The 25,050-nt window shown below is 38.6% G+C and overlaps 1 protein-coding gene across 1 annotated transcript in view; it reads right to left on the bottom strand.

The window, feature by feature from the left end:
- HIBADH (3-hydroxyisobutyrate dehydrogenase) overlaps positions 1-25,050 on the bottom strand; it is a 119,953-nt gene that overhangs the window by 12,381 nt on the left and 82,522 nt on the right. Inside the window, exons 5-6 of the mRNA XM_024222931.2 lie at positions 5,860-5,993; positions 5,172-5,248 (exon numbers count right to left, since the gene is read on the bottom strand). Of these exons, the coding sequence (XP_024078699.2) occupies positions 5,172-5,248; positions 5,860-5,993 (211 nt within the window). The remainder of the gene's footprint in view (positions 1-5,171; positions 5,249-5,859; positions 5,994-25,050) is intronic.

The raw sequence follows: 25,050 nt of genomic DNA, 5'->3' as shown, positions 1-25,050 counted from the left end.
CGTGTGCATTTACAATTGCCAAAATGTTCTTCCAGACACAGAGAAAGCAGCCAATATCCCAACATTATTAATAATGTAACGCAAAAACAATTGCCGTGTCAAATCAATGCATCTTCCACAGAAATACTAATGAGCTACCAGGGAGGTAGAAACTAAAGATGGACACACAGATCTGGATAAAAATAAGAACAATTCTAAGCACTGTTAAAAACCCAACCACATTCATTGAAGTTTGAAAAAAGTCTTTACCAACGTATTTTAAAATGTTCACAGACTTCTTCCCTGTTTCAGTCTGTAGCAGTAACAAATCAGCAGTGAGACCCCCCAAGAAAGGCAGTTCTGGGATTCCCTGAATGAGACTAGGAAGTAGCTAAACTCTTGAGAAATTTCCAGCCTGAGGTGCTTTGGGTAAGCAGCATCTGATCTTTCAGATAATTATTCAGACAGAAGCTTTTGAGACTCGCCCATCACTAGTAGAAATGTGTACACCAGCGTGGTTTTTATTATCCACGTACCCTGAGTGGAATATTAATATTCACACAGGGCTCGATCATGCCATTTAGGTACAGACCCACATCGAGGGCAGCATAGTCACACTGCCCCAGAGTGCGATCTAGGTGTCTCCAGCCATTCCTTCCAAAATTTCCCAGTGTTCACCCAGTGCTACATCCCCACAGGGGGGCATAGCATGTTTCTTTCCTGTATGCCTGCCCAGCTCTTCTGTGATTGTCCTTCCCACCCCCTCAGCTCCACCTTGTGGTATCTTGTGCCCCACAGATGCATACGGAGACAGCAATTCAGAGACTGGCGTGCAAGGACTACAACTGTGCTTGGCTGCTAAACAATGGCATAAAAGGAGGAGGAAATTCTTGTGTCCTCAGACCCACCTGCACACCCACAAAGCAGCCAGGCATAACCTGGCCCATAATAAAACTCTATAGGAGAAAAAAGAATCTTTTGCTACACTTGTGGTGGCCACTGTAGTCTCTCTCATGGTAGACAGGAGACTGGACTTGGTTGTAATAAATATAAAGGGAATTCTTTATGAAGACGTCTGATACAGACAAACCTTGTAGCTCTTTTGTGGCTCTCTAGCTCCCAAACTAATTATAAAATCCTGTGCTACCTATTGTCACCACCACATGGGTTCTCCTTTAAGGGTATGTCAACACTGCAATTAAAAACCCACGGCTGCCCCGCGCCAGCTGACTCAAGCACGTGGGGCTTGGACTAAGGGGCTGCTTAGCTGCAATGTAGACAGTCGGGCTCGCGCTGGAGCCCAGGCTCTAGGACTTGTGAGGTGGGAGGGTCACAGAGTTTGAGCCTGAGCCCATACATCTATACTGTAATTAAACAGCCCCTTAGCCCAAGCTGAAGTCAGCTGGCACAGGCCAGCCATGAGTGCCTAATTGCAGTACAGACATACCCTAAGACTGCGCAGGCAGCCCCAGAAAGGACTCCCAACTACACTGCAGGCAGCAGCAATCGCCACATGACTTAGTTGCAAGTTAAATATCCACAATAGTTTCTTTAAATTTTCAAGCTTTATCTTGCTAATACTTCATTTTTTTTACCTGAGAACCCAAAGATCAATAAAAGGAGGCCACTACAAACTGAGATGGTCAGCAACCCAGGTAGAAAGAAGAAGAGAAAAAGTAATCTGAGGTTGCTGACAGTATCAATATATATTTTAATTTCTCATTAATGAAATTTAGGTGCATTCTGTCTATTGCTTTGGCACCAATATATTATAGCTTATAGCAATATACTTATACACTCATATGTTCCTACATGCATGTACATCCACACACACGCTAAACCTCTCTCGTACTAGAGACTTTCACTATCAGACTGCAGCACTAAACTAGGAAAAGAAAAGCTCTAAATCAAAATGTATGTTACTTTCCAGTATTTTTGCCATACACCTTTCTACTACCTTTTATTATCAACATTCATAAAGGGCCATGGAGTGAATAGAAAAAATAAAAATAAAAAGGCAATTCAACAATTTTAAGAATTGCCAGAACTCAATGATCAAAACAAATAAAACACACTTAAAAATCCAAATGATAAATCTGAAACTAACTAAGAAGTAAACGCTTCTAATAAAAACAGCCATCTTCATTTGTAAATTAAGTTATCATGCAAGAAGAAATATGGTTCCCACCCTTTTAATTAAAAAAAAAAAAAAAACAAGAAAACCCAGAGGAGCAAACTGAATATAAATATAGCAGTCCTGTAGTGATTGGGATATTGCTTTTTGTGGGAGTTTACTACTGGGAAATTTATGCTCACTGATACCAATTTCATAGGTGCTCGAACTAGGGGTGCTAGCTTGAAGTGGATTCCATTATATACAGGGTTTACAGTTTGATTCAATGACTCAGCACCCCCACTCTACAAATGGTTCCATCACCCCTGACCAATTGGGGAAGCTCTCAGTATACTGTATTATGGAACAAATCTGTCATTTCAAAAATACATATGTAAATCTCATAGAAAATAAGTACTTGTTTTAGTGATTCTAAACGAATATAAAGAGACTCTCTGCCTGTAAGAAAATGAAAGAGATGCAGCACTGTTGGCAAATTCTGTAGTGGAGCAGAAGTTCATTAATACAAGCCGAAATATGAGGGCTTGTGTTAATGAAGTATATTTCTTCTAGGAAAGAGAAACCCGGGGAAGTTACCTTGTTTGGTTACAGGATGTTTTCATTTGTGTATTCAATTTCTTTTTTTCTGCTGGACATTTCCTTGTTCCTTCGCACCTCTGCTCAATAGCCAACCTTCCCTGCCCAACACACACAAAAAATCCCTAGCAGTTTCAAGTTAGTAAAGCTACCAATAAGCTTTCTCCATTGCCAGAAGTTGGACTTTCAATGCCAGACACTTGTCAACTTAATTAGTTGCACTCAGATTTCCACTTCTCTAACCCCAGCCACTGCCATCCTTTGGGCTTATCTACAATAAACAACTTCATCCCGTTTGAACACTGTGGGGAATAATCTAATTAGATGACATCATGATGATGATGACCACAACCTAGTGGCCAGTATAGACTGCAACAAATTGTGCTCAGCATCATGTCAATTAACTGTGATTAAACCGAGTCAGACAAGTTGTTTTGAAGAAGAACACTACCTTCATAACTTGGAATACCGAGACTAGGTCACACAATGGATTTATACACACAAGAATTTCACCTATGGAAAAATCCTACTTTTGTTTAAAGTGGAAAAGGTGCCCTCCATGAGCTTGATCCAAAGCCCATTAATGCCCATGGAAAGACTATCATTTACTTCAATGGTCTTTCATTAGGGCCTACATAACAAACCCTCATGTTATTTGGTATGATGAACAGTCTGTACTCAAGCAATGCCCAGTATAGGAATAGCAGGTCAAGCTGAGCTGCATTACTGTTGCTGTGAGGTGGGGAAGCTTGCACAGTGCCTGCCTTCACTAAAATCTGGCATTAGCATGCACTATCAGAATGCTACTTTCATACAACCCAAATTCACTCAACACTCTTGAGAGAAAAAATTAACCTGTAATAAGACAATCCAGACACTTGCAGGCTATAGCGGCTGCAAACACCTATTAGTTTCACATGGGATTTGATGCCAAGAATTTGTGTTCAAGGCCTCTTAAAATAAAACAAAAACAAAAACAAACCAAGTAAAATAATCCCTAGAAATGTGGACAAAAATATAACGAAGTCATATGGAACTGATTTTTCATTAAGTGAACCAACACTTAAAACTGACCATGATACAGCTTTACCATCCTGAATTATAATAGTTGTATACAATCCTACCAATTTTATTATGGCTTGGTACAGATATGCTTCACTATCTATCGTACAGACACTCAATTTTAAAATGTAAATGGTACAGGATATTGATAAACCAATTAGCACTGATGCAAAGCAAATTCCTCTTTTATCTCAATTACAACATGACAACTTAATAGGTCAAGATAGTCTAACATCTGAGACAAGGGCAATTCAATAAAACAACTGCATCTTGATATGGTAATTAAGAGGAAATGTGAATCCATTACCCTGCCTTTTGTGTGACTGTGTGTGTGCGCGCGTGTGCACATGCATTTTTTTATTTATTTAAATTTCTGAAGCCCTCTTACTGGTTTTGTAGTTTATATCAAAAACCATAGTAGGACATGCAATAGTGAACTGACAAATATCTGCAGTATCTGTAGTTTCTAGTCGGCGGTTGTAAAGGTGTAGCTAAAGAGATGAATAATTCATGAAAACTCTAAGAAGCTGTGCATTTACAGGATAATCTTCTCAGAAGCACAGACTTTTCTATTTATAAACCTACAAACGGTATTTCTATTGATGTAAGCTTGGGCAAGGGAATCAAAGGTAAAAATATTGCAAAGTTTAATTAAATGGCTTGTTACATGTAGAGGCTCACACAGGACTGGAAACGTAAAAATTTCTAACAAAATGAATACTTTAAAATGAAAGAAAAATTGGTTTTAGAAATTTAAATATATCTCAAAATGTTGCTACCTACAAGTTAGATACATCACCTGTTACAGAAAAATGTTGTTTTTAAAACAGGAAATAGTTAAAGCAAAGTAATGGAATATATTTTGAATTTTTCACAAGTAAGTATCTGTGATGATTAGCATGAGAAACAACAGTAGTTAAGTTTGACAGGAGGGTAAATTGACATTTTATGACTGCATCCTAGTTTCTTTTGAGATATGAAAAAATGCTAGAGGTTTCTTTTTAGCACATTTTGGGGCAAATAAAGCCAAATGGAGCCATGTGGGAGCATAACACTTGTGATACACGGTACATTAGCCTATGCTTCAAACAAATATACCTGCATGTTTTCTGAGTATATTTACATTTTATAGTGCATGTATCGTCACAACAGAAGAAACTGAGACATCATAGAAAAAATATAATGTAACTTTAGATATTTGTAATATTTTATGGCCACTGCAAAGAACATTCATGTTCTCAAGGGTCCTACTCTCGGTCAAATAAATAAGCCTTATTGCATTCTAATAATGAAACACTTCTACCTTTTTTCTGGCAGAATCTCATCTATTTCTTCTGATCATCATTCTCTAGCCACAAAAAAGTCAACCAGCACTGCACATAAAAACTGCTAATATAAAAACACATAAAATCCAACAAACCTGATTCCAAGATTCATAGCCTCAGCAGTTCCAATCATACTGATAGCTAAGAGCATGTTGTTGCAGATCTTCGCAGCCTGAAAATAAATTAAATACCTAGTAAGATTCTCCGTTTCCATGTAGATATCACATAGGATTTTTTTTCACCCAGCTCCAACGGGATTTTGACTGTATATGTTTAAACAACCTTTCCCTAAATGTAACACCTGTAAGTACCAATGTACTATAGCATCAGGTCAATGAAGGCTGACCTATAGATACTTCAGATAGCGTGAAATATTTTTGTTTTGCTAGCACAGTAACTCCGCTTGCTTTGTTTTGAGTGTGTGGGCTACCTACTCTTTCAGACTATACCATAAATCTATTTCTATTGCATAATTTTTTTAAAAAAATTGTGACCACCGAAAAGTACAATCTTAACAAGCCAAATTGAGAAAATGCTAGTTCAGATGTGTATTATTGGTTACCAAGCCAAGATGCTGGGTAATGGTACCATGAGATATTTTGTAGAAGAATTTGCACCTTTTTGCTGATACCACCATCTTATACTGAATTTCATTGTGGATTCTGGTTCTAGATAATTTACTTGGGGTAGATTAAAGGGAATTGGGTTAAAATGGAAGACAAATATGGTAACAAAAAGGGAAAGGCCAGGCTGATTGAATACCAAACATTCAGCAAGGATTACCTGTCCAGTTCCAACCTCTCCGCAGTAGATCACATTGGAACCCATGCATGTCAGCAGTTCTTTGGCAGCATCAAACTCTTGTTCCACTCCACCAACCATGAACGTAAGGTTCCCAGCTCGAGCAGCTCCAACACCTGAATTGAGAGGAAAACATTAGATTCAATACCAACCTTTTAAAGGATAGAACACTCATGTGTTTAACTTTGTACTTGTGAATAATCCCATGGAAGTCAATAGTACTATTCATGTGCAAAGTTAAGTTTGGGTTTAAGTTTCTGCAGGATCAAGACCTTGATTCTTAAACACGTAATCAGGGTATATGTATAAACCCAGCAAAATATTCATCTAAAATTACTGGAGAGTTTGTTGTTGTTTTTTGAACATTGTATTAATGCCGAGAGGTAAAGTATAGTCATACATCAAACTTACTTGAAATTCCAAAATTTAATTTTGTATAGTTTCACATAAAAATAGTCACCATTTTGTGCAATTCCGCATCTCTCTGAATTTAACTTTATTTTAAGTTTCTAAAGAAATGACTATTTTGGAATCAACAACACAATCCTGCAGGTTATTGATGGGAAGCTATCTTTGCTCAAAAACAAGATCATTTTTGATCAGACTATTACATAACTTAGTAAACTTTGTGAAAAGTTGGCCCGTTTTCAAATTTATAATGAAATCCAAAAAACAAAGACAAAAAAGGCTCAACATCTGATTTTTTTTAAGTATATTAACATTTCGTTACAAATATTTTGCATACTTCTAATCAGAAATAGAAGATCTATTTCTCTGAATTAAGGGAACTTGGGACCAATTTCCCATATATAATTTATAAGGGAAAAATGTATTGCATAGCAATGTAAAAAAGTTTAAACAGGCAGAGGGGAAAAAATGATTAAACACACACAATATTTACAACTTCATTCCTATAAATCTGTCCCACCTTTATCAAGGGTCAGCAAACAAAGATGATAATTCATTGGCTACAGAATTTCAAAATGGCAATACATCAAGTTTTAGCTTATGATATCTTTTGTTCTATGAGGAAATAAACAATTCTGATGTGAATTGCATCCTCTTCAACCCCTTCTCCCAGCCAAAACTGATTTTAATGGATGTAACTGCCAGGTGAATTTGGCCCAAGGAGACTACTTGGAAAAGTGATTAGCAACTTAGCTTTACAATTCATTTTGCAATACAGCTAGGAACCTAGACACCATAAATTGTCTACGCTATGCATCGAACCTTGGCCTATTAGAACAGACTGCTGCAAGTAATGGCCTACTTCTGAATTTAATATATTCAAGCAGTTCGTGTTTTTACAAATAAAAAAATCCAAGTGAGGGAATTCATTTTTCTTCCACATTTAACTATTTTGTTTCTGCAAAAAATCAAACTGTGTCTTTCGGTTAGGGTCCATACAGCTTTTAATCAATTAGTTACGATAACTATTATTAAATGTTTGATTGCAGTAGTAGTAGAGGTCTAATTGGCATTGGGCCTCATTGTGCTAGATGTTGTAACATATGAAGATACAATCCCAAAATGCTTATAGCCTAAGGCAAATCAGCATTACCTTTGTAAAAACTAACCTGAAAAAGCCATCAGAGCAAAAATCCTTCTTTTAAAATGACATTCAATGGGATACTTGCTCCATTTAGTTTTTCCTACTAGACGGAAGCATTTGACTTTTTTTAAAAGGGTCACTTATGAAATCCATGGCAAAACCACCACAATAACTGAAAACCCAGTTACAATGCAGAGGTTTTGATGAATTGGTCTGTAGCAGTGCACTACCTTGATCCACTCTCCCAGTAAGTTATGCCCCTACCTCTGCAGGTGCAAAAGGCCCCAAGGCAATGGAACCTGTGCTGTGCTGCAGGTCTGGAGTAGGGGATTGGACTGCCTTTGTATGTAGAGCCCATCTCCCTAGTAAGATGGGCATCATAGGTTTATTAACAGTGTGGCACTGCCAGAGTATCCACCACTATAAAGATCTTCCCAACATTATAAACTCCAAAGTTTCAGCATTGCAGCCACCACTTCTCAGCCATTAGATAGAGGATTTCCTCTCACCTTCTCTCTTCATGTAACTCCCAATGCCCACTCCCAGAAATTTGGGACAGGGACAGGAGCCTGGATTTGGTGCCTAAGTGAACACATAATTGTCATCTTGTTGGCTATTAATTTACCATGCAACATGTCTGCAAAGATCACTACATGAATAAATGCTTTGCAATGATTTTCATCCTGTTCCTCTAGCTATTTTTATGCAAACCACATCACGACCTTTATTACTAATCCTGTGATCTGACCTGCAGCAAATTAAGTGGACAATTTAAGTCAAAGCTTACAAACAAAATCCAACACTATCCATCATAGGTCAATAGCCTTGTATCTAGATTACAGACTGCTAAATAGCTTCAGAGAGTCATTTATTAGAGCAAAATTAATGCTGACAATAGTTTTCAGCTGGTTAATCTTTTGACAGCTGTACTCTCTCACTCACTCAAATGCTTACATTTCAAATACAAAAAATTAAATTAGTTAAGCAAAAGAAAGAAAAAGAATTTGTTTTATAATGAGGAAGCCTTGGAAATATCTACTTTTAAAAACAAAAACCATTTATATCATGATGGGTTTTTCCATCAAGATTCCTCACCAACTGTCAGCCAACTGATCAGAAACAAACAAGCAATCCAGCAAACACACAGTATTGGTAATTTGTGGTTAATTCAACCTCAAGATGTTGTGACTTCAGCTCCAAATGGAAGCAAGAGGGCATAAGGACATGCACACCACTAATTTCATTTCATTATTTTGGAGTATAATAAAATATCAGCACTATAGTTCTTAACACTACTTGAGGAGAGAGCATGAAGGAGGTACAGTGGATTGAATTTAAAGGAGGAGCATTGGTCCTTAGGGAATGGCTGATAAGAAATTACATTTGTGATCAGTACAAGATTTCACTTGTAAGATTCTCCCCTCCAGCGAGCCAACATCATTTGACCCACAAGGTCCCAATACTGCACTGGGTTTTTCTACAGTTGCCTCCGTTTCTCTGAAGTCTTACTGAAGTCCTGATAGCAGAATGCAAAGCAGAATCGGGAACCAATTTAGCACACTGCCCCATATTCTACTTTTCTTACCATATAGTCACATGACTATAACAGTACAGAACAGAGAGAGAGAGAAAAAACATTTTTCCTACAACAAAAATATTAACAAATTAAAATTTAAAATTTAAGATAATTTATTGCTGCTGGAAGGTATGGGCCAATCTGAAATCCTGAAGGCAGAGCCCTCTAGAACAAAAGACCTACTCCCTTAAACACAGGAGGGACCACAGATCTAGGAATCAACTAAATGCTGGGAACAACAAAATGATAAAACAGCAATGGAGGCGGAGGTCAAAGGTTTAAAATGAGGGAACTGTATGGGGACACTGAACAGAGAACCCCACACAGCACTCCCTGCTCCCTGAAGGAAACCAAGGAGTGAGCAGAGGTCAACCAGAGAAACTCTGCATAGAGAAGAGAATTGACCAAGGAATGAAAATAAGACACACATTCTCAGAGAGCCTCCCCATCAAGCTTCCACCTCCTGGACTGGTAGATGGCTCTCTTGGCCGCTGTCAGTTGAAGGTTGATGGGGGATGTCTCACAATTTCATAGAGTCATAGATGGGGTGTGCATAGAGGGAGTAGAAGTGGGGAAATGTTGCAGCCAGAACCACAGCAAGATGTTCTGCAGGAGCCAGAAGAGGGGTACAACCTGGCGGAATGGGGGTAGGTATGTCAGGGTCTCTCTATCTAGTTGCCTGTAAGGTGTTGGACTGACAGCTTTGGAATCTGAAGTCCTCTATTTGTACACCGAATGGGTACAACATTAGGTAGTAGCAGCAACATTGTTATGCAATGTACCTCAGCCATATCTAGAAGGGCCACCTATGGGGTGAGAATTAGTTCAGTTTCCATGATCCCCTATTCAGACTGCCAGAGGTGTAGTCAATTAGTGTCAAAAGTGGTGATATGGACACTTGTCCACTAAAACCTGGATCACAGAATCATAGATTAGGGTTGGAAGAGACCTCAGGAGGTCATCTAGTCCAACCCCCTGCTCAAAGCAGGACCAACCCCAACTAAATCATCCCAGCCAGGGCTTTGTCAAGCCGGGCCTTGAAAACCTTTAAGGATGGAGATTCCACCACCTCCCTAGGTAACCCATTCCAGTGCTTCACCACCCTCCTAGTGAAATAGTTTTTCCTAATATCCAACCTAGACCTCCCCCACTGCAACTTGAGACCATTGCTCCTTGTTCTGTCATCTGGCACCACTGAGAACAGCCGAGCTCCATCCTCTTTGGAACCCCCCTTCAAGATGGAGAACACCAGCTCATTTCACTGGGGCCCAAGAGCCTTCAGATGGTAATGGTAACTGGTCACTACTGACCTGGAACAGGTTTGTGCTAAGTGACCTGCAAGTGAAAAGCTCTGTACCTAATCAGTAATCCCCCAAACACCCATTTCTCCCAATTAATTTAGCCTCATTTTTTTAAACCTCAAAGCATCTTATATCTTGAAAAATCATGAGGTGTGCATAAGGCCTACTGGTATGGCAGTATTTCCAGCTCTAGGAGCTAGGCTTTTTACAACCAGCACTCTCCAAACATTTGCAATGGTAAGAACAATTTGATAATACCCAGCTTGTTTATTATTTAGGAATGTGAACTGAAAATCACTGAAAAAATAACCGATTGCATTTACATGTAAATGATTTGCTCTTATTTTAGAGCACCATTCACCTTCTCCCCAAACAAAACATAGTACATTAAAAAAAAGTAATAGACCAACATTCCAAGGGTGTGCATTATCCAGTTACATTGTTGAAAACACAAAGCTTCCCATTGCACCTAGGAGGTGTGCATATACCAAGATAATCAGAGTCTTGCTGTGTGTTGTGTATACATACACACACATACACACACACTTTGTAAATGATTTTATTGTTGACAAGTTAGAAAGAAAAACTAAATTTAGCTAATCCATTGATTATGAAAACTGTATGATCCTGTGACTGTTCTGGAGACTGCAGCTCCCACTTTCACCCTGCCTTTTAGAACCGTGAGAGGTTTAGGCATATATAACTATTTCCTCCTTGTTCTATTATGTATACAGTGGATTGAACAATGTTGTATTTAAAACTAATTTATGATCTGAAACAGATTTAAAAACAAAAAAGAAACAGGGTTAGAGTTTTAATCCTCTCCTGTTTTACAATGTCGTACCTTCTAGTGTGAGAGTTTAAGCTTTGACTGTTACGCTTTGGAAAATGCAAGAGAACACTAGCTCCTTATTCCAGTATTTTTGCAAAAATACAGTTAAAGGACTATAATCCCCTAAAACAAGTAGCTTCTTGTCATCTCTTTGCTGCCGTTCACATAGGCTTAACTTGAGAGCTGCATGTGTTTGTTTTCTTTTAAGGGTTATGTGATTCTTATTAAAATTCTTGCCAGCTCACATGAAAAACTTTGTCTTAAGCAGTGCACAAGTTGTACACTAAGCACCAAGATACAGGAAGAAAAATTCTGTGAAGGTTACCATTGTTTTGTTATATGCAAAACCAAACCAAACAAAAAGCACTTAGAGGAAACACCAGTTATAAACCTCAATCAAAAGTAAAAGCAAATTATTTAAATTCTATGTACAATAGCAGATTAAATGTCACATAATCATACAAAGACAATAAGGGAACCATTTTCTTCCACTAGTTTGCTAAAAATAGACTTAGGATGTCTCAGACTTGGGAAGTTAGAGGAATGCTCCTAGAATTTCCAACAAAAGTAAGTATATGTCTTAATATTATAAAATCAGCATCTAAGGCAGCCATACAAAGCTATTTTATGGCTATATAACTAAACACAGTAAATCACTTAATTTACTTAAAAGAACTTAAAGGTTTTAACCAGTCTGCCATCAAAAGAGATAAAGAAGAGGGCCGATGGGACCTGGGCTGCAATGTGAGCCGTCTTTAAAATGCAATTGTTCTAATCATTTTCTACAGATGCAGCCTCACAAGGGGCTGCTGTCACAGGGACCATTTACGACTTGTTATGGTGTCTCTATTGTTTACCAGCGACACGCGCTAAAAAGGCGACAGCTGGGACAGAAAGCTGCTACTCAACGAACAATATAATCCCGTGAAAGTAATCAACAAATTTAAGGGTGTTAATTAACTTTACACTTTATCATGTTCAATTAGTTGTCCTTTCTAGAAAAGATTGCCGTGCACAATCGGTTTAGAGCGTGCCATGTTTGATTTGTAAGTGATCACTGTTTCTGTTTCAGAGTCCATGTCAGATGTTCTCTTGGGTTTTGGTGACACAGATGAATGGCTCTGCACATGTTAGGATGTGATCTGGTTTAACATAAACCAGCATAACATAACCCCTTGTTACCGAATTGTTGGCCTTATCCAGGATGGAAACAACATGCACACATGCGCGCGCGCACACACACAAAAATATACCCACAAATAACTATTGAGGTGGTTCTACAGACAATACAGAGTTTAGTTTCTGCTGAAACACAGACACACATAAATGGACAATTTTTCATCATTATTTCTCAAAGCAAGACTTGTCTTTTAGGGGCACGTTTGGGATCATTTCCTCCCAGCAAGATCTCTAGTTTTGCTGCATTATGCACTATGCACAAGAATGTTCTTACATTTTACAAAATGCACATAGCCCTTTTAATCACAGCTGAACAAATGCTGGATAGATGCAGTAAGTGCTGGTGTATATAAAATTCTAGACTATGATTTTGAAATTTCTGTGCTATTTTTATAATGGTAGGAATTCTACAAGAATGTTATATTAATCTATAATTACAATTTGCCTTTTTCTCCCTTTAATGCACCTGTTCCTGCTTGCTAATGGGACAAGGCAAAGCTCATGATGAAGCGACAATGTAGTCACAAGTGCACCTTAATGAAAGTCACTGCAGTTTCTCTGTATTGATAAATAGAACTCTGCATCAAAATATTTCATAAGCTATTGATGTCTGAACAAAAATGAAAACTAAGGGTTAGGTCAGTGCTTTGAAGAAGTATGTCTTAGTGCTCAGTATTCTGATTCCTAACTCTCTCTCTCTCTCTCTCTATATATATATATTTATATCTTTTTCTAGAATAATCTAGTTATATGATTTATTGAAATATGTCTACACAAAGACAAGACTAACTAGCAGATTCTTGGATAACATGTCAACTAACTACATGCTGACAACTGTTTATCTAGTTATATTGTGCACAAAAAAAATTCATTAAAAAATTCAGAAAAGTTGTTAACTGTGAAAGCTAATAATGGGCTAAATTAAATATTTAAGAAGGAAATTATAGGCTATATCTGAAATAGCTGAAACCACAAAACACTGCAGCAGAAAACATTCATTTTGTGCAGAAGATCTGCAGGGAGAAGGGAAGCGGTCGATAGATCCCTAAATTGGAAGCAATAGCTGCTCTTCTATCCCAAGTTGGCAGCTGCTACATTTGCAGACCTGGTTCATTATTTACCCATAATGACCATCAAGCTCCAGTCAAAGTCAAATCACAACAACTGTCAGCAGCTCTTTTAATTAGCCTTGTTTGAATTCAGATAAATATCACAATGGCCCAGCTTCTGCTGAAAGGAGCAACAGAACGCTGTAAGAGGTGAGCAGCTCTGACTTCAGAACCATCAGACTGTGTTGAAATCTAAAGAACTGAAGTAAGTACGATATATAGGTGTATTTTTTAAAAAACCTGAAAAGGGGATGCAAGCGGTTCTTTTCACAATCTCCCCACCATGGCCCATAATTCCTGTTTATGACAAAATTTGTGCATCTGAATTCTCAACTCATGAAGCATTACTCTAAAGTCTAAAAAAGTAAACATGTTAATGCTTTAATTTTCTCCTTGTTTAGAATGGTTTAATTATACTTCTAAATGCTCAGTTTTGCATATTTTGCAAAATTGAATCAAAATTAAGGAATGTACATATATACAGGATTATCCTCTCTCCTAATTTATCTCCTTCTGTTTGTTATCCTCAGGGAACGTAATTTTCCTTTGCATCAAGCCACTCTCATTCTTCCTGTGTCAGCAGTAGAATAATAATCTCTCCACCTCCTCCTTCCAAGTATGGACAAGTATAAAAAGGAAGACCGGATTGGACAGTGTGCATTACCAACAGGACCCCCAGAAACCAGATACTTGAATGAAAGTAGAGCAGATTGAAAAGGAGAACGTGTGTGGATGAGGCGCTCAGTTTGTTAGCATCTCCGTTCTGGGTGGGCCAGCATGAGATGGAGTATTAAAATATCTGACTTTGATTTCTATAAGCATGTTAAAAAAGATATACAAGCATGCAGAAGTGAATGTTGCGTCTCTTAATACTTATATTGTAATCGGGATTGGGCCCAACTACGTTAGGTGCTGTACAAATACAAAAGATAATAGCAGTCCTTCTCCTAAATAATGTATACTGTCTAAAGCCCTAATCCTGCATCATAATCAGTGAAGAACTGCTGTGCCTGCTCAGAGCCCCACTGACTTCAATAGAGATATTCAGGGACTCTAATGCATTGCCTTTCACATGCGTGCATGCATCACAAGGATATATGGATATAAGCCATAGATCCATATGGGTGTTGCAGTAATACAGCGTGTGCCTGTAGGGCACAGATGAGATTCAGTTAAACACCACCAGGGATCCAAGGTGGTGCATATGGAAGGATAAGGAACTGGTAAAACCAAAATTGGAATGGTTAATGAGAAGATTTACGCTTTGAAAGGGAGTGTTGAGTGAAATTACGTAGGGATCAATACATGAACTTAGGGACACCAAAAAAGTAATAAAACCTCCAACTAAATTTATATATGTTATATCGAGATGCTGAAACACAGAAAACAATATGCATTCTTACTAATTACAGTACAAAAGACAGAGCAGAAGCTATAGTCAAGAAATAGGTCATGACAAATTTACAAGAAGCTTTCAAGAAGTCATTGACACCTCAGAAATTATTAGCCAAAGAAAATAGGTCACAAAAAGGTAACTATATGCAGAAGTTACTGTAGCTTCTGCGACAAAATACAAGCCCAAAGAAAGTTATGATGAGGTTGTTCTGTATGCTGCAATTTATAAAGTACTGTGTTCAGTTCTGGTCACTGTAATGTCAGAGAGAGAGATTACAGCGCTTGAAAAGCTGCCGAATAGGGTAAAAAGGCTACTGCTCCACTAGGAAAGGAAATAAATTATGATGACAAAGTATAAGAAAATTCTTTTACCTTTACATTTGTAATGCCTAAAATAGTATATACCTAAAACCTGTACAGAATAATTTAAAATCAGTAGGTAATGCCAGTGTTCTTCCCAGTTCCCTGGTCAAATACAAATCCTAACAAAAAATATTAGTGTTCATATTTGAATTCTGGAATTTATTGCCTTACCTCCAATGCCTGACATTTAGCTCAGGTGCCCAAATCCTCATGCACATCTACAGTGCTATATTCCAAAATATTAAAATGACAATTGCCTTGGCAGTATGTGGAAAGAAAGGCAGTCTCTCAGCAAGTCAGAGTCCAAGTCTTAGGGCTTTACAAATCAAAGGCAACACCTTGAATTTTACCCAGCAGGGAACAGGAACATGGTACAACTGGCAAAGAACTGATGCAATATGTTCCTGGCATCAATTATGCCAAAATTCAGAGCCATCTTCAAGGATAGCCCAGTAAGATCATACTGCACTGAGGCAGTTATGACGGGGTTTATGGAGCCCCCACTAAACCAGGGCAAGACACAGAGCAGTACTGGCTTAGGGAGGTCCCACCTCATAGCAGCTAAAGCTAATACTTCAGGTGAAAGGATAGTCTAAAAGGGTACTGGTAGCCCAGGGGAAGGAGCTGCAGGAAATGAGGATGAGGACTGGAACTGTGAGGGGCATGGCTATGGTATTGTTAAGGCTACTCTGAAAGCAGTGATTCAGATCCCTCCAACTGTGGGAGTTGGAAACTCACTAGAGCCTGAGAACAAGAGGACAGCATCCCACTGTCGGACTAAATGGATACTCCTAAATCTGTGACCACGCCCCACACAGAGGAGCTGTAGCCTGATCGGAACCAACCTAAGGGGGAGTGCAATTCGAGGTGGACCAATGAGAGATACAGACACTGTAATGCCCCTTTGTGACCCTGGGACGTAGGTCCTCTTACCTTGCTCCCCCACCCCTCTGCCGTAACAGAACCCTAAGTGGAGGGGACACTCAGGAGGGACTGAGACATACCGCATACACCACCCCTCCAGAATGACCAGATCAGAAAGAACTGTGGAGCCACTGCCTGACCACTCGGCCAGCTGGCTATCAGACTGACTCGCTTATACCAAGCTAAAGGAAAGAGATGTCTGCATAACCACAGCTAGGTCCTGATTGAGAAAAAGATAGCTAACGCATTACCAAAAATGGATAAAGTGGCTCTCTTGGCCAATACCATCACCACAGGTTCCAGTAGTACAGTAGAACCTCAGAGTTACAAACACCTCAGGAATGGAAGTTGTTTGTAACTCTGAAATGTTCATAACTCTGAACAAAACATTATGGCTGTTCTTTCAAAAGTTTACAACTGAACATTGACTTAATTCAGCTTTGAAACTTTACTATGCAGATGAAAAATGCTGCTTTTAATCATCTTTAATTTAAACGAAGCAAGCACAGAAACAGTTTCCTTACCTTGTCAAATTTTTTTTAAACTTTCCTGTTCTTTTTTTAGTAGTTTACATTTAACAAGTTACTGTGTACTATACAGCACACGTTTTCAAACTTCGGTCTGTGGACCACCAGTGGTCCGCAAGCTCCATTCAGGTGGCTAGAGCGGCCAGAGAAAGAGGCGACTATCCCCAGCTCCTGGGGTGCAGCTGCCAGGGAGAGACAGCCCTCCTTCCCAGCCCAGCTCAGTGGCTGCCGCGGTGGGGGAGAGAGGGAGAGACCCCCCTCCTTCCCAGCCCCAGTTTGGGGGCTGCCGTGGCGCGGGAAAGAGGGCACATCCATCACGTTCGAAAGGTAAGACTGCTGATATTAAAATATGAGTTGTGTGCCTTTATTTCTAGAACAAAAAAAAGCTAATTATTATTAAGGTTTTTTTTTAATATAGCGCTTTTATCCAAAGCGCTTTACAATAGTTATCTAACGGTACAAACAACATTTGGAAAGATCATTAAATGGTCCGCCAAGACCCTCAGCAATTTTCAAGTGGTCCACAGAAAAAAGGTTTGAGAACCAGTGCACAGTATTCCCCCCCCCCTTTTTTTTGGTCTCTCTCTGCTGCCTGATTGCATACTTTTGGTTCCAAATGAGGTGTGTGGTTGACTGGTCAGTTCGTAACTCTGGTGTTCGTAACTCTGAGGTTCTACTCTATATGGGAATATGAAAATATCCCTGAACTGTGAATCTTGTGAACAAATGGCAAACAAACTCTCAATTAAAGGGGCAGTAGCCATCCCTGCTATACACTCAAAATCCTTCCGCCAACCTACTAGCATCATCTCCATCTCTTTGGATTAAGTTTCATGTTCCACACATCTAAATCCCAATCCATCATGTGCTGCAAAAGCAAAGGCATTTCATTGTCTAGGTCTAAATAAGAGACAGAAATGTATATCATCCATATACTGATAGCATTGCACCACAGATCTCAGAGACCATAACACAGTGAACTTGAGTGGTGATAGAACAGAACCTTGTGGTACCCTGTGAGAAAGATCTCTCATGACAGATGAATAGTTATAAAGCCCCACTTCAGATCGCTGAGAAATGAAAGAATGGAAACACAGAAGGAAGATTTCAGAGTAGCAGCCATGTTAGTCTGTATCCGTAAAAAGAACAGGAGTACTTGTGGCACCTTAGAGACTAACAAATTTATCAGAGCATAAGCTTTCGTGGGCTACAACCCACTTCTTCGGATGCATATATATCTAGCCAGGGTCTGCAGACAGGTCAACATCTCATAGTTACTGGTATCAAAAGCAAAATGACAGAACCAAGAGTCAACATGGTCATCACAATTTTTACTGTCATCTATCTTGACTGATGAATATAAATAGCAAGTTCATCAATACACACCTGCAGTTGGACAGACTTACCCCTCTCTGCATGTACAAGGAACAATTGGCCATAGTCCACAAATGGTCATAGTCCACCATGTTTTGGGACTGGATTGTACTTTGTTTTATCTGATTCTATGAGTCTTAAATACATTAATACCATTTAGAATACAGGTATCAACTCAAGAGTTTAAACCTCAATTTTACAACAGGGAAATGAGTGATTTTTCTCTTTCAAGGAAAAAAGGATTTAGAATTTTTATTTTTATTAATTTTGAAGTATTTTCCAGTAATAGCACCACAGGAGTAACACAATACCAAAAAGACACAGCAAAAGAATTTGTCTAATACAAACAAAACTATTCCCTATGCTTCAGAAATGGTGCCTTTGCCCTTCCCCTTCTCTTTCTCTATCCCCATATAGGCCCCCGTTCACCAAAACGCTTAACTACATGCAGTTGAATAGGAAAGGTCCTAAGCATGTGCATAAGTCCCTCATCAAGACAGACTTAAGGATATACTTAAGTATTTTGTTTAATCAGGGACTCACTTAAAAAACAACAACAGCTGCACAGTCCTGAAGTCTGCCCAGGTATCTGTAGCCACTTCTAACTGTGTGGAGGGAATAAGGAAATCAATCAAACAGAATATGACAAATAAGTTTTTTTTAGAAAACACTGAACAACTTAGAGAAGAGGGGGATGGGACGGAGACTCCCAGCTCCCAGATTTATAGTTTCAAATTCAAGGAGCAAAAAAATGTGGATGAGAAGAAAGTGTGCATATGTACATAATTATGCTTTTTGTAAAATAAGAGTATTCAACAGTAGCAATAATTAAATTCTCAAACAATATAACAAATTTTATATACATTAGATCTATATAAAACCTGAAAAGTGATACATAATACGCTTCAAAAGAAATCCAGTGCTGATGTTTTCTATTGGAGGCTTGCCCACCAAAAAAGTTTGAATTTTAACTCTGGAGTAGTCTATGACTTAATATCTAATAGAATTTTATTGGATCAAAAGGGAAACGCTTTTAAAAATATAGAACTGCTGGTTACATTGTAAGCTTGTGAACCACTATGTCACACTAAACTAAATGGGAGAGGAGGTGCTAAGATTTAGAACTTTCTGGATAATCTGAGACACCATAAAATGTGTTTTAGATGCTGCTATCCTTACCCCGACCCATTTTAACTTTTGATCTTTACAGGGTACAGTAAACAATCCACATTCTATTTTCTCTTTCTTTCTTACAACTTCTCCTCCTAAATACAATTTTACTTGCAAGGTGTGTTTTCACTTAATTTTGTATCCATAATGCAATCAAATATTTTCCTCAAATAATTTCAGTTTAACCAAACAAAGGAAATTACAGAAGCTTTTATCCAGCAGTGGAAGAGCCAAGTGATGTAGCAATGCAAGCCTATGAACAAATGCTACGAAAGCAACCTGAAGAGAAACATTACAGAACTTACATTTGATGAATTACTTGACTGTGATTATAAAATTCTCTCTTACAAAAAATATCCTACTTGGATCCTCTAGCCACAGCTCCCTTATTACTCCTCTTGCAGAATAGTTAGGGTTCTGTGAAATAAGAAAACCTATCTCATGATACTGCACTTCAGTGTAAACTTTAATGCATTCAATGCCCTCAAAAATTACTTGATACAATTTACACATTAATTTCGAGCAGCTATGGTATAATTAAAATCACATTGAACTCTTGAAATACTTCTTAATACAAAGTTTAACATGGAAATATAAAAAGTAGACTGAAAAATCTTAGAGCAGAAAGCAGAAATATATTATTAGATCTCACCTTTCTACTTAAATACACTGTAGCTTTACAAATCTTTATACACTCCATAGACTTCATTTCCATGGAAATGAGAATGTTTTCAATTTGTTTAATATAATGAATCAAAGTTCAAAAAAGCCCCACAACAAAATTGTCAACTTTTTAAAATAAATATAGTTTCCCCAACATCATTGCATTAACTCACTTGCAAAAAAAACCCAAATACTGCAAACTACTTTTCTTTAAAGGTAAATGTTTGCTACAGTATTAAATAAAATGCCAGGCTCTTCCACTGAAAAGGAAAAAAAGGAAAATTGCCTTTTGCCCATGAACAGAATTAAGAGGGTAACAAAGTTAATTATTTCTCATAATCAGTAATTATGATTAGATAAGAGAGTCTTTGGTAATGAACTGCTCTAATGATGGAGGACTTGCATCCCAAGAAATATAATAGTACATTAGCATAACTGTGTATGCAAAGTACATAGAACCACTGCCACAGTTAACTTGTCATTGAATGATTAAATAGGAATTCATAATTAGAAAAAATCCACAGTGTAATTTATTGGCTTTCCTGACAGTTCTGGTTCATTAGAAGTTGATTACCAAACAGTGACCTCTAGTGGCCCAGGATTTTCTCATGCTCTCTTGTTCTCTTAAAGAGACAGTTTTCAGCTGGTATTTAACCTAAAAGGCAATTAATTTGAGGAGTTAAAATATGTTTTTCTTGCACATTCTAGTCAGTTTTTCCTCTTCCTGTACCCCTAAAATATATGCACAGTGCAAAGTATAGTTCTAGAAAAATGTTTACCTTACTGTGACCATTTATAAAATATACAAATGTATATTCTAGCTGAAAGAACAGGAAATGTTGAACTCAGTCTGAAAGAATTCAGCACTGCGGTTAACATGTTTTTCACATTAATGAATATTTATATACCAATTAACATATGGACAGCATGTCTTCCAACAGTATTAGAATCATCAATTATCTAGTGCTGGATGTAGAAATTAGACTAGCTCATTTTTTAAGTATTCCTTGATATCAGAAGTATAGTGCTGCTAATCACCAGAAGATTGACTCATATAAAGAAAAGCCTCCCAGATCTGTTCTGAGTAGAATAACCATAGGTTATTTGGTGTAAGGCATCCATTTAGCTGTAAATCTGCAATACACATTTGACCTGCACTTCAAAAGCACACATCTTCCCCCCTACCCCACCCCAAAAAAGTCAAGTAAAATTTTCTTTTAGTTGCAAAATCCTCTAAGCCTTCAGGAATGGAATTTGCTTCAGCTATCTTAATTAATAATTCAGTGTTAAGCCATTTATAAAACCTCTTTTTAAATTATCCATTATGATATGTTGCTTTCACTCATCTCTAGAACATCTCCATCTCCATCTCTAGAACAATGACGGTGTTAAGATAAAAACATATTTTGCCATCTATTGCCAGTGAATGGCAAGCAAGAGAATAATTTAGAAGCCCACAACAAAATTTATTTTTTAATGAGAACTTACATTCTACAATATATAGGAAAAACAGCTTTTTAATTAGTTGATTTTAGTTTTGCATCAAGTTATATTTTCTTTTAGCTCTGGAAAATGCATCTTTGTTTTGATTGTTTGTGAAGCCTTTCACACAGACTATGAAAATAATATCCCTTAATTAGGAAGAGCAGAAAATGCGAAGTGTTCAGGTTTCTGTTTCATACAAAACAGAGATTTTTCACCCAGGACCATTCCAGCTTCTCAAATAGGGGATATTTCTCTCGACCTCATATACCACAGTCAGCTTGAACAATTTTTGCATGCATAGGGAATGGAAAGGATGGGGGGTAGGGATGGACACCCACTTTCCTTGATTCACCATTTCTGTAGACTGTTCTTAAGATTCCAGTTGTTTGTGACTATGATTTAATATAGTGGCTGGATAATGAGTTGGGCTTCCCACAGCAAACGAATCACCATTTAATGCTATTATCAACAGTTCATGACCCACCAGCATGAAATGTCAGCCTGATTAATCTAAATGCTGCTGACCTCAGAAAAGAAAAGCCACTTTATTGTCAGAATATTTTATATATTAAAAATACACAGAATATAAACATCTGATTAAGCAAAATCTTTAAAATAAAATCTATTTGCTTTTGCTCTGCTGTATGCCTTAAAATATGCAAAGCCACAAAATAACATGTTTTTAATAAAATGCATTTCATCTGCTAGACTAGAATGCAACCCTTTAGAAGATATGCCTCACTATACATTAAAATATACAGTGTTGTTGTAGCCATGTTGGTCCCAGGATATTAGAGAGACAAGGTGGGTGAGGTAATATCTTTTATTGGACCAATTTCTGTTAGCAAGAGAGACAAGCTTTTGAGTTTACACAGAGTTTACACTGACCTGAAGAGCAGTTCTGTGTAAGCTTGAAAACTTGTCTCTCTCACCAAGAGAAGCTCTGTACTGTACATTAAAATAACATTTGAAAGGGGAGTTTAAAAACGTTGTCTTACCTTTTGTATGTCATCAAATTAGGTTATGAGTTTAGTTTAAGAGTTGCTTCTGTCAATTGATACTGTGATATAATAATAAGAAATTGTTCATTTTTCCTCTGAAATCAATGAGGTTGCATGACTTTCAAGTCAGTGCAGAATTTGGCCTGTGTATTAGAATTTTCTACTTATATTTCCTTTAATTTGGGGGCTGCATAAACAAGATAGAAGATATGGGAGCATATTCCTACCAAAAATAAAGCAGAGTTTAAATGGTCCATCTTGAAATCCAGACTTTTTGTTTTGCAAAGAGAAATTATTACCTAAAAAAGATAAAGATTACAGGTCTATCTATCTATATCTGTATTTAAGGAGCAGTTATTTAAGTGAAACTGTATGGCTCATAGAAAAAAGTTAATTTTGCCTAGCAGTGCTTAACAAGTTTACTGGGTGTAGATTAGAAATCTCTAAAGCTCCATATGAATTGAGTTTAACAGAAACATTCTTCTCCCACATCTACCTCACAATGGTCAATTTTGCTCCCACAATTCTGCAACACCATATTAACAGCCCTAGTCAGCAGGTCAGCAGATTTTTATGGATCACTTCACTCCCTGATAAAAGTTTTGTTTTTTTTAAGACCACAAACTGCAATAAAGCTGATAATAATTTGGCTAATCCTTCCTATAAACTCTCCTTCCAAGATCTCTTTCATACTAAAGCAGACAGGCGTATGATGAAAGACCTAGAACTATTAAGTCTCCTTTCAGTATTTCTATACATTACAATATGTAAATTCCTCATAACAGATACAACATTACTTAGAAAAAACAAAACTAGCCATCATATCAGAAATTTGGTAATTAAAATAGAGAAACCAATACCCCAAGCTAAAGTTGAAAGGGCTATAATATAAACAACATAAAATTGGGCAAGATGGGTCCACTGCTATGTTTTAAAAATCTTTTTGGCAGAAATTAATCCTTTTAATTGAGTACGTTCTCTACAGAAATAAAAAAGAAGAGTAGGCTCCAGGAAACTATGCAGTATGTATTAGAATACTGATAGGACCTACACTCTCTCTTTGTGCTATGAGCCAATTCACTTCTCCATACAGACATCAGAAATTATGCCAAAATACAGGCAATAAGACTACTTAAACCAGGGGTGGGCAAACTACAGCCCGCGGGCCAGATCCGGCCCCTCAGGGCTTTGGATCCAGCCCACGGAATTGCCCCCCGTGGCGCCGTGGGCCCGGCACCACTCTCAGAAGCAGCCCCCGGGCGGTGGGGGAGGGGGGCACGAGGGCTCCATATGTGTTGCCTTGCCTCCAGGCACCACCCCCTGCAGCTCCCATTGGCTGAGAATGGTGAACTGCGGCCAATGGGAGCTTCGGGGGAGGTACCTGGAGGCGCGGCAAGGGCAGCGCACGCAGAGCCCTCCGCCCTCCCACCCCCAGGGGCCACAGCGCTTCCTGGAGCGGAGCGGCGCAGCATGGTGCCAGGGCAGGCATGCAGAGAGCCTGCCCTGGCCCCGGTGAGCGCCGCTGCCACCCCAGAGCCACTTTAGTTAAGCGGTGCCGGGCCGGAGCTCGAACCCCCTCCTGCACCCCACCTCCCAACCCCCTTCCCTGAGCCCCCTCATACACCCCACACCCCTCCTCTGCCCCAATCCCTTGCCCTGAGCCCCTTTCTGCACACTGCACCCCCTCCCACATCCCGCACTCCCTCCCGCACCCCCAACCCCCTGCCCCGGCCCTGCATACAATTTCCCCACCCAGATGTGGCCCTCAGCCCAAAAAGTTTGCCCACCCCTGACTAAAACAGATCAATACCAAACAGTCCGATTTTATTTCTGGAAGACCATCCTCAAACAATCTATGACACACATTGAACTGTAACCATTTGGCCCATATGAAGAGACAGGAATTTGCCTTGTCACCTCCTGACATATAGAAGGTCTTTGAGTGGGTTGACTGGCCTTTCCTAGTGGGCTGCCTTGAATGCTATGGATTGAAATGTAGAAAACAAATATATACATTACAGTTAACATCAGAAGCTAACATCTTACTACAGAAATACTCCTGAAAACTAAATCCAGACAAAGGATGCCCACTCTCACATTCCTGTTTTATCAAACATTGCAAGAGGGCCTCATTGTATTAGGCACTGTACAAATATATAACAAGTGATGGTCCCCATCCCAAAATGTTCTCAGTTATAAAATAAAGACAAACAAGTAGGCCAGGCTGGAATGAGAGAGGAGGAGGAGGACGACGACAGTAAACAGAAATAGTAGGATATTTTAGCACAGGCTGTTTCCACAATTTTAGCCAACTGCTAAAAATAAATCATTATCCAACACTTACCTAGCCTGTAATCAGATGGTTGTTTTCTGTATGCATTACAGCAGAGGTGAGGAGGGACTTGAAGAAGGAAATGGTGGTGGCTTTATGGATTTTGTCTGGAGACTTTCTGTTGCAATAGAGGCAGCATGGACAAAGCATCAAGATGCTTGCAGGAGAATTGAAGAAGTGGCTCATTGAGGCTGGTATCCTTGGCAGAGTGGAGACCGAAGATGAACTCACAATAAAATAGGACAGATAGGTGGGATGAAGCCAAACTGTGGTGAGCTTTGAAGGTTAGAACAAGTTTATGTTTGGCTTACCCCCTTCCACTGCATCAAAATAGGGACTTAAACAACGGTGTTGGAACAATTTGTATAGTGGGGGTGCTGAGAGCCATTA

The sequence above is a fragment of the Terrapene carolina genome, unplaced genomic scaffold (genome assembly GCF_002925995.2).
Source record: "Terrapene carolina triunguis isolate 2854851 unplaced genomic scaffold, T_m_triunguis-2.0 Scaffold84, whole genome shotgun sequence".
NCBI lineage: Eukaryota > Metazoa > Chordata > Testudines > Emydidae > Terrapene > Terrapene triunguis.
Note: the sequence above shows the minus strand (reverse complement) of the source record. Positions and strands in the feature narration are given on the sequence as shown.